General features: G+C 53.1%; 1 protein-coding gene across 2 annotated transcripts in view; it reads left to right on the forward strand.

Annotated features, from left to right (window-relative positions):
- The first annotated feature begins 704 nt into the window (after positions 1-704).
- The window catches only part of LOC114070633 (acyl-CoA dehydrogenase family member 11-like), a 19,007-nt gene continuing 9,600 nt past the window's right edge, over positions 705-10,111 (forward strand). For both annotated transcript variants that reach the window (XM_027908156.1, XM_027908157.1), the window contains exons 1-10: positions 705-1,115; positions 3,907-4,139; positions 4,710-4,809; positions 5,780-5,897; positions 6,619-6,752; positions 6,854-7,012; positions 7,660-7,754; positions 7,996-8,095; positions 9,103-9,243; positions 9,936-10,028. In XM_027908156.1, coding sequence (XP_027763957.1) covers positions 816-1,115; positions 3,907-4,139; positions 4,710-4,809; positions 5,780-5,897; positions 6,619-6,752; positions 6,854-7,012; positions 7,660-7,754; positions 7,996-8,095; positions 9,103-9,243; positions 9,936-10,028 — 1,473 coding nt within the window. In that variant the 5' untranslated portion in view covers positions 705-815. The remainder of the gene's footprint in view (positions 1,116-3,906; positions 4,140-4,709; positions 4,810-5,779; positions 5,898-6,618; positions 6,753-6,853; positions 7,013-7,659; positions 7,755-7,995; positions 8,096-9,102; positions 9,244-9,935; positions 10,029-10,111) is intronic.

Genomic DNA, 10,111 nt, shown 5'->3' on the forward strand with positions numbered 1-10,111 from the left:
GACCGTGGCCCTGTGTCTGTCCCTGTCCCCGCCGCCCTGTCCCCGGACCTCGGGCAGGACAAGGTGTCCTGGTTTGAGGATGGTATTCCCCAATTCAGCCCCCTCACGGCTACTGCGAAAAGTTAACCCCGTCGTTCGCCAAAACCAGGCCACAAGGTGACCCTGCAGAAGAAAAAGCAGCAGGGCCAGCCATGGCAGGGACAGTCGTATGGTATCATCTATCTTTAACATCACTCTATAGTCAAATACTGTGTTTGTTTGCAGAATATCACCTTAATATCATCCCAACTCAACTCGAAGGGACTCTGTAAGAACTAGATTATTTCACAACCCAGGCAAGGAGGATTTCTCCATTTCCCTACTATCTTACTTACAGAATAACCTGCCTAAACTAATTCTTACAGTTTCCAGGCATTTTGTTGTCTTTTAGATAAAGAAATGTAATTTCTCCTTCTCGTGTTTACCCCATTATCATTCCAAGCAATTCAGGTGAGAACACCCCCCTCACCCTGCCCCTTCCCAGTTCCCCCAGCTCTGACAGGTTATTATGCTTTGCCCAGGTAGGAGGGGCAAACTCTGTTTCCTGAGTACTTGTGTTTTTCTGGGCCATTTTCTGATCTCTTTCCAAGGACCTTTGCCCTAGTTCAGTTGACAACAGCTGCTGGAAAACTCCTTCCAGAGGGAGGAGAGAAGACAGAATTGATTTTTCAAGAATAACTTCACAACACTCAAACAAGCCAGGATTGGTGCTACCATCAGATGAGGGTCTGTAAGCGAGAGCTGTTGGCGTAACACGTTCAGGGCTCTGCTGAATCATGTTTGCCTGTCGCCTGCCCTGGCGGAGATCTAGTGCCACCATCCAGCCCTGGCAGTCGGGTCACTTTCTGCCTCGCACCAGGGACAGGTGCCAAACGCCGAGTGTTAAAGGAATCAGCACGACCGGGGGGCAGGAGCAGCCGGTCAGCCTGCAGGAGAAACAAGTGTTGGAAGATCTGGAAATGCCCCTTGCGAGGAGACCAACGGAGACCCTCTTCCAAGAGCAGCCCAAGACTGGGAACCAGTACTTGGAGGACACTTTGCTTCGGAGTTACTTGAAAACACACCTTCCTCCCAAGGTCTGGCGTGCATGTTTGTGTTTCTGTGTGTACCCACCCCAGCTCTGCCCAGTCACTGTTTCAGCCTGTGAATTGACTGTTTCTCTGAACCTTTGAGCATTTAACTGGGGGTGATTTATCAGCTTTCTTTAAAACATATTATGTTTGAGGGCAGGAGTGACAAACAGCGCCACGACATAAACAGCAAGTGGCTCAGTGGCTCCTGGGACTGGGCTGGGTGTTGCAATGATGTTGTGGGATTGTCGGTGCAGGCATTTGTTGTCTGGTCATCTGGAGAACAGAATTTGAGAGAGAAGGAAAAAAACTAAGGTGCCTCCAACCTCAGCTGTGCTCTTCCACCTCTCTTTCCCCGGGAAGAGGGGCTTTTACAGAAATTCTTAAGGAATGGGGCTGTTCTCAGCTGAGTGCTCAGTGGGTCCAAAGGCCCCTTGGGGTCTGCTTGGTCTCAGCACAGGTCAGTGGCATTTCTGGGTTGGTTTTCAGCCAGAGAAGACCCTGCACAGTTTCGGGGGTGCAGGTACTGGGGTGATATCCTGAACTGTAGGTCTCTGTGCTGTGAGCTCGTCCTTGAGGAACGCCTGGGAGGAGGCAGCTCACCTCACTGTCTGTCCTCTGACAACACCCCAAGGTCCACAAGGGTTTCCCATGTTTCAGGGCCCCGTTCTCGTGGAGCAGAGTGTGACGGCTCTCCATGATTTATTGCAGCAGAAGCTGCAATGACCTCTAAAGCCACTGGGTGAGCAGAGGGGAAGAACGTGGCTTTCAGTGAGGCTCTGCCTTCCTCTGCTTTCCCTCCAGGTCTGCAATACCCCGCAGACACCGGGTGGGAAGAGTGTGGTGGAAGCAGTGGGAGCTTGTTTTTGTCTCAGCTATCCCTAAAGACAGGAATGAGGCCTCCCTAAGCACCACTGTGGCCTTCCTGCCAGGTGAGAAGACAGGAAGGGACGATGCCTTTGAGCAACCATGAAAATCCTGCTCCCAATCTGCACCTTTGGAAGAATCACGATCCAGGTCTCCCGAAGAATAAAAGGATCAGTGCTGTGTTTCAGCGAGGCTGAGAGCTGCCTCCACTCCTTCCCCAAAGAGAGGACAGCGGCTGTGAAATCTCCCAGAGCAGCATCTCCCTTTCATTTCTGCTCTCGGTCCCAGCGGGGCAGTGTTGCCTCGCCGCTGGAAGGGAGAGCCCCGGCTGCTGTCTGCAGCACTGGGAGCCGGCTCTTCATGGGAGCACCTTCCCGGCCAGGAGGACAACAAACCCCGAAGCTTTGGGTGTCCCACCGAAGCAGACACCACGCTGGAAGCTGATTCCTGTTGTACCATTCAGTGGCGAACACAGAAATTTTCCTGGAATGGCACAAAAGATTTCTTCCTTTGTTTGAAGGTGATTTCAGGAGAGCACAGAATGAAGCACCTGCTTTTTCTGAGCATTGTTGTGAAGGAGGATCTATCTGGTGTTGATCGGCCTGAAAATATGTCCTTTACTATAAAGGGCCATCTGTTTTCACTCCTAATGTGCAATAATTTGCACATTTCCAATATATTCATGCCTGGAACATCAAGGGATGGATTGGGGTGAAGGAGACCACCCAGCAATCCTGCCCCTGCTGGTTTACAGGTGTCCTCTCCATGTCCCAGTGTCTGTTCTTTGGAGCACCCAGGCTGCCGTGTGTGATGCTCAGCAGTCACAAACGCGGGAGTTTTGATTTTGTCCTTTCCCCTCGGCAATAAACACATTCATTTGGGCAAGGCAGTGGTTTGTCAGGCTGTGTGTGGTCAGGGCATGAGCTCCCAGCAAGGCAGTTGGGGTTTTTAGGAAATATGGACGAGCATCCTGCAGTGTGAACTCAAACCAAGAGATCTACCTGATAGGCTCGTGTGCTTCTGCCCACAAAAAAAAAACCCCAAAAAACAAAAAAACAGGTAAACAGTTCAAAGGTTCTTGTGCTTCAGGGATCAGCAAAGTCCATGAACTTTGTTTTCCTGGTTTATGCCTTGTAAACAACCTTCAAATGATAAGCACTGGAGGTGCACACCCCTCCCAGCTGGGCTCCGACGGCAAACAGGACTGTGGCATTTCCCTGTCACCTTGAAATGGGAATGTGAGGAGGTTGGAATGAATCACTCCTCTGTGGTGGGTGCTGGTTTCCCTCCATCAACTGTGGACAGACTGCTCTGTCCTGGTCAGCCCAGGGGAAAGAAGGGCACATGAATTCTTCTCCAGGGTCGCGTAGGAAGCTGGGTGCAGGGTGGGAATTTGAATCAAGACACGTTGCCTGCCAGGCTGAAGCTGGAATGATTGCTCCATCCCTCCTTTCCTAACCTGACAGGCAGGGAACTGCTAAGCCCAGTGAAAGTTTTCCTTTACAGATGAAGGCATTCCAGTTTTGGCAGCCCTTCCCCTGGCATTCTTCTCCAGCAGTAAATCATGGAGTGGCTGAGGGAACCTCTGGAGACCATCTCATCCAACCCCCCTGTTCATGTGCATCTGTGTCATCCTCAGCCCTGATACTAAAGCACTTCTGCCTTTTGTGAAATCCAGACATGCTGCCAAAAGTAACTTGAAAAAATGATTTTGAGGGCAAAAAGAGACAAAGTGACAGTGGAGCACAGCTGTGCCAGCAGAGGCTGAGGGAGAAGTTGCTGTGCTGTGTTACAGAATGCCCAGAAGGGCCAAACAGCAAGAGACCACTGGCACTGCAGGAGAACTTGGTCAGTCCTCTGCCTTTCCAGCTGGGACCAAGGCTTCTGCTTTCCAGGGCTGTGCTGATGGGCTCTTCTTGTTGCTCCATAGGTACTGGAGGAGGTGCATCAGGAGCTGGAGAGGTTTGGAAACCGCCTGCAAACCAAGATCCAACCCCTGGGATGGGAATGCGAGTTGAACCCGCCGGTGTTCCGGCAGTTCGATGCCTGGGGACAGCGCGTGGATCGCATCGACACCTGCTCGGCCTGGAGGAGGATGAAGGAGATCTCGGCAGAAGAGGGGCTGATTGCTGAGGCCTATGAGAGAAGATACTCCAACTGGAGGTAACTGGGGGAGAATGGGAGTGACTCGGAGCCTCCCTGGTTATTCTTGGCAAGGTTTATCCAGCCGGTTGTGTAACGGGTAACAGATGCTGCCCGGACACCAGCCCAGCTCCCGCTGTCCCCAGCAGCACTGTCTGTCCACTGCAATGTTCCACCTCAACAGTGATAGAACAGAACTAATGGCCCACACTTGATCATAATATTCTTTGCTGTCACCTTCCTGATTGTGGGGCCTGGCAGTTCCCTGCACTGCTCCAGGTAACGCAGCTAAAGACCTGAGATTTCACTCGCAGTTTCGTTGTGTTCCGGTCCATGGAGACAGACCCACATTTCTTACTGTTAAAAACTGCACCAGCTGGCCTGGTGCTGGCAGTCCCACTGAGACTGAGAAACTCTGCTGCTCCTCTTCTCTCCTCCTGGCTGGAGCAGTTTTTGCCCTCTCAGAAATGAGTGCTCTGATCCTCACCTGCTCTGGCTGTATTTTTCCTTCTCTTCCCGGTCGAGATGTTTTATCCTCCCGCTGTTGCACTGCTGTGTAACCCGTCTGTTCTCTCTCTCTCTCTCTCTCAGCCGCCTGTACCAGGCTGTCAAACTGTACTTGTTCTCAACCTCCTCGGGAGGTTTCAACTGTCCACTGGCCATGACTGATGGGGCAGCCAAAGTCATTGAGGTATGAGCTCAGCTGGTCCCTGAGGGCACAGCCCATGTCCTGGCATCACTGGTTAGAGATGGGAGCACCGGCTAAGGATGGAGGAGCACTGATCCACCATCTGGCCCTGGGCACGGCCCTTGCTTGCTCTGTGACTCAGCTCCGTCCCCCACTGCCTTTGTCTGTTAGTGACAAAGTCTCTGTGCCCATGCCAGCTTTTATGTTTACTTACAGCACTGTGTACAGTCAGCCCTTCGCTGCACGTGACACCTGCGACACTGCAGGCAGTTGGAAGTGTGTCCCCAGTGGAAGTGTCCAAGGCCAGGTTGGATGGGGCTTGGAGCAACCTGGGCTAGTGGGAGGTGTCCCTGCCCATGGCAGGGGGTGGAACAAGATGGACTTTTCCTATTCCTTGTGTGGAGTGACAGATATACCGGGCCAGATCCATACCTGGTGTAAATTCACCAAGCCACCAAGACTTTCCCAGTTGGAATATTTGGCTCTGCATCTTAGTGACACCCCTTGCACTGCCTCAGTGGCTGTGTAGGATTCAGAGGAAATATCCTTTAAGTATCTAACTGGGCATTTTAATTCAACAAAAATGAAACCAGCCCAAGGTTTTTACCTCTTCCCAGCTGGTGACATCCAGTGTACATGAACATATGCTGATACCTGGCACAGGGACTGTTTTGGGAGCTCTCTGTCCAGATGTCCAGCGGTGCCGAGCTCTGAGGAGGGCAGGGATGTTCAGCACTCCCCTTTGTAGCACAGGGAACACCTTCTGTGTGCACAGTGCTGCAGCAGCCAGGCAGGAGCTGGCTGGCTCACAGGCTCTCTGCAGCACCTGCAGATGCTCCGCAATGCAGGACCCCCACCTGCTTCCAGACCCGCTGGTCTGAGCCCAGGACACACCAGGGGCAGTTAAAGCATCTGTCTGATTTCATCTACTGCATCATGGTCATCCCAGCTTCTTTTCCCTCCCCCCAAACAGTCGCTGGGGATTCCTGGATCTCTGAAAAGCGCTTTTGACCGTCTGACATCCCGTGACCCCAAGAAGTTCTGGACCTCTGGCCAGTGGATGACGGAGCGCAGGGGCGGCTCGGATGTTGGTACGTGCCCTGAGGTGGGAGACAGATGTGGCAGTGAGAACTGAGAAAATGAAGGGTGTGGGGAGCTTACAAAGCCAGGGAGCTGGTTTAGGAATCCTCTGCACAGCTCAGCTTTTTAACCAAGAAAATGCCCAACTTCTGTCCACTGGTGCAAGCAGAACACACAGGCAGGCACAGACCTGTGCTCCTTGCACAGGTAACACACAGATCTCTAGTAATGTAATCTAAATGAGCTCTGTAATCTAAACATTGAGCCACACAGTCAAGTCCATGCCAGCTGGGACTGAGAAAGCATCCTTGGCCTTCCACTTTTATTCCTTGACTAATGTTAGTTATTAATAACATTAGTTATTTGGCTACTAACATTAATAAAGGGTTACAGAACCTCAGAGCTCTGCTGCAGAGGCAGAACTGTGGAAGGGGAGTGTGAGGAAGCTGCAGTTGGTTTTCTGCTGTGAAGTGAAAGATGTGCATCACTGCAGGGCTCCCAGATCCGTAGAGCCCTCAGTGTTCTTGGCTGTTCTAGCCCCTGAAGAACTGGAGGCACTGGATTATACACACTGCGTTTTTTATCCAGGGTCAGTGAAAGAGATTAAAAGCTCACCCGTGCTCCATCTTCATAGCAAGAGGTGGCTTAAAAGAGCTGCTCTTAAACTGAAAAAGCAGCACTGATTGACACGGAAGGTCCCATAAGGCCAAGGAATGTTCCCCTCTGTTTCAGCTAACGGCACCGAGACCGTGGCCAGGAGGCAGCCGGATGGTACCTATCGTCTCTATGGCTTTAAGTGGTTTACATCAGCTGCTGACTCTGATGTGGCATTAACCCTGGCCAGGATAGCAGATGCTGAAGGACAGGTAAACCAGTTCTGTTGGATGGCAGAGCCAGGTGAAGGAGCAGGGACATTCTCTCTCTTACTTGTTTGATCATAATTAAATCCTCACTGTGTGCTTTTCAGTGTCCCCAGGGCTCCAGGGGCCTGTCCCTGTTCTTCCTGAGGGTTCGAGATGAGGAGGGGAAGCTGAACAACATCCAGGTGCAACGGCTCAAAGACAAGCTGGGCACCAGACAGATGGCAACGGCAGAGCTGTGGCTGCAGGGAGCCAGAGCAGAGCTGGTGAGTTGGGGTTCACCCTCCCCTGGGCACTGGGCTGGCCTGGCACAGCACACACTCCTGGAACTGGAAAAGCTCTCCCCTTCCATCTTGGCATCTGGCTGTTCACCAGTGGGGCTGTGTGGAGCATATCTGAGAAGAGCTCAGGAAAATATGTAAGGGAAGAAAATAAAGAAAGTCATTTTAGGCTGGTCATTTCAGGCTGGTCATTTCCCTAATCCAGATGCAGCTGAGGGACAGTTTGTGTAATGGGCAGGTAGAGCAAGCAACAGGGACCAGAACTGATCATGCCACCTCTCTGGTCATGGAATCATAGAATCAGTGGATGGTTTGGTTTGGGAGGCACCTTAAAGCTCATCTCATTCCACTCCCTGCAATGAGGGCAGGGTCACCTTCCACTAGACCGGGTTGCTCAGAGCTCTATCCAACCTGGCCTTGAACACTCCAGGGATGGAGCAGGCACACTGTGCCACAGCCTCGATTGACAGGGGACAGCCATATTTCAGAGCACTGAGGTGCCTGAGGTCAGACAGGACTGGAGTGGACAGCCCGTGTCCCTCTGTCTGTTGGCACCACTTTCCCTTCAGTATCCATCCCCACTCAGGGCAGTGTGAAGGGCTCACACCAGCCCTTGTTCCTTGCTGTTTCAGATCTCTGCAGAGGGTCGTGGAGTGGCCTCCATCTCCAGCATGCTGAACATCACTCGGATCCACAACATCATCGGTTCAGTAGCTTCCATGAGAAGGTGAGGGCGGCGTGGATCCCCCCAGAGATGAAGGAGCAGCTCGGCAGGACAAGGGGACTTTGCAATGCTCAGCGTTGCGCTGAGTGACATCTAATGACTTTGTGGGACAGGTCTGGAGGGCAGCAGTGCTGGAGGAGGCTGGGGGTGACCCAGGCTGGGGGGTACAGCTGAGCAGGGTTCTTCTGGAAGGGAATGCTCCAGAGTGGAAGGTCTGACGGTGTCCTGTCTGTGTTCCCTCCAGGATGATCAGCCTGAGCAGGGACTACGCCCGCAGGAGGGTTGCCTTTGGGAAGCTCCTCAAGGACCACCCCCTGCACATGCAGACCATAGCCCGGATGGAGGTGAGGCTGTTGGGGGCCAAGCTGAACCTGGCGGGAAAGAAAGAGGGCAGAGCTGCTCTGCTGGAAATGAGCACAGCCAGCCTGCCTGTGTGCAGCAGTCGAGGCTGCTCCTGCTGCAACAAGGTGTATGCAGCAAGGGAGTTGCCACATTCTAGTGGGATTTGATCTGATGATAGACCTAGCTTCTCTGCTGGACTTCAGGTTACCCTAAACAATTACCTGGGAGCTCTCCCGAGTGGAACACCAAAGCTCATGGGCGCCCCTGCTGTGGTGAGCCACGACCTCTCAAACTGGGTGTTAGCATCAGAGTCCAGGCCTGACACCACGGTCACCTGAACTGCAGTTTCCAGACTCCTGTCCATGAGCAGCACAGATTCACCCAACTTTCCTGGTAGCTCATGCACCAGGAGCATTTAAAAATTCTCTTGCGAGTTGGGGGAAGGGGAAAGTGGTCAACATCTGTCAAATATAACTTCAGCTTCTCCTAGCCTGTGGCCAGAAAGAAAGAAAGGGCAGATCCTATACAGTCCCACAGCACATCTTTATGCAGAGGAGCTACAGAGCTCCATATCCTGATGCTTCCCAAATCACAACTTGCCAGGGAAGTAAGTTGCTCAGCAAGAAATCTGTCACAGACCTTGCAGCCCCTGGTGCTCAGAGACTGACCATCATGTATGTGGTCTCACATCCCTTACCCTTGGAAAGGATGTGGATTTGTGGCCTGGATGACTGGTAGGAGCTTTGCTAAGGCTCAAGCAGTCCTGAGGAAGTGGCATTGTCCCTTTCCTCATACCAGATCTCAGTGTCCAAGAGCAGCAGCCCCAGAGCACCTCTGATATTCTGTGCTTTGTGCCTTGTCTGGTAGGAGGTCTCTGTCTCTGTGGGTCTGTGCAGGAAGGAGTGGTATTTTCCCCTCGAGGCAGTCCCATGGCAGCTCAGCATGGACTCATGGAATCAGCCCTGGTCCCAGATCCCTGCCAGTGACACCCCTTGTTCCCTGCTGGCAGGTGCAGTGCCGAGGGGCGTTTCTGCTGCTCATGGAGGTCGTTCGGCTGCTCGGCCTGGCAGAAACCAACCTAGCCAGTGAGCAGGACCAGCTGCTCCTGAGACTGCTGGTCCCTGTGGCCAAACTGTACACGGGGAAGCAGGTATGGAACAGGCACTTTGGTTGGCCTGGGGAGGGGCTGCGTGGCACGTGGACAACCCCAGGGCTGGAAAGAGGACTGAGTGACACAGCCAGCATGAAGGGCAGAGAGAGGGGGCAGTGCCAGCAGGACCAGCTGCAGGTACTGCTCTGGAGGCTGGACTTTGTGAGCAGGAGCCTTGTCCCTTTGCTCTCCCAAGCCATCTGATGGGGACAGAGAGAGCCAGCACTGCCGAGAGGTGCTCCAAGTGCCACAGGAATGCTGCTGGGGCTCCCCATGTCCAGGGTGGCCACAGAGCCACAGAGAATATCGTTCACTATGAATAAATAGAAGAATAGATGTTAAGAGCTTAACATTAGCCTTGACTTCAGAGGTCTGTCCTCTGCTCATGGCCCTCAGCTGACATGCACAGAAGCTGAGGGTTAGGACTGTCCTGGCCTAGAGACACACACTCCCATGTTCCAAGCACAAGGACCTTGCCTAGGAAGGACTGTGCTGAGACAGACTCTCCTGGGTCTGGCTGCTCCTGCAGGGCCTCTCTCAGTCTTCCTTCCCCAGCTTCTCCTCCTGCATGTAGTGAGCAAACTGCCCCAGGAAGTCAGCAGGACCCGGTCAGCCCATCCTTGTAGGAACCACTGTGAGAGGTTTGTTTTCCCCTTGTGCACTGGGGGTCATGCCAGCTCTGCGTGTTGCAGGCGACTGCAGTGGCTGTGGAGGCGATGGAGAGCTTTGGGGGCCAAGGCTACATGGAGGACACGGGCGTGCCAGTCATCCTCAGGGACACTCTGGTAAGAGCAGAAGCTGCTGGGTGTGCCCTGGTCCCCTGCACTGCACTCTGCTTCCTGCTAAAGACCTGCTCCAGGGAGAACAC

Source organism: Empidonax traillii, unplaced genomic scaffold (genome assembly GCF_003031625.1).
Source record: "Empidonax traillii isolate 1590-97213 ecotype Southwest subspecies unplaced genomic scaffold, ASM303162v1 scaffold1633:size116118, whole genome shotgun sequence".
In the NCBI taxonomy this organism is placed as follows: domain Eukaryota; kingdom Metazoa; phylum Chordata; class Aves; order Passeriformes; family Tyrannidae; genus Empidonax; species Empidonax traillii.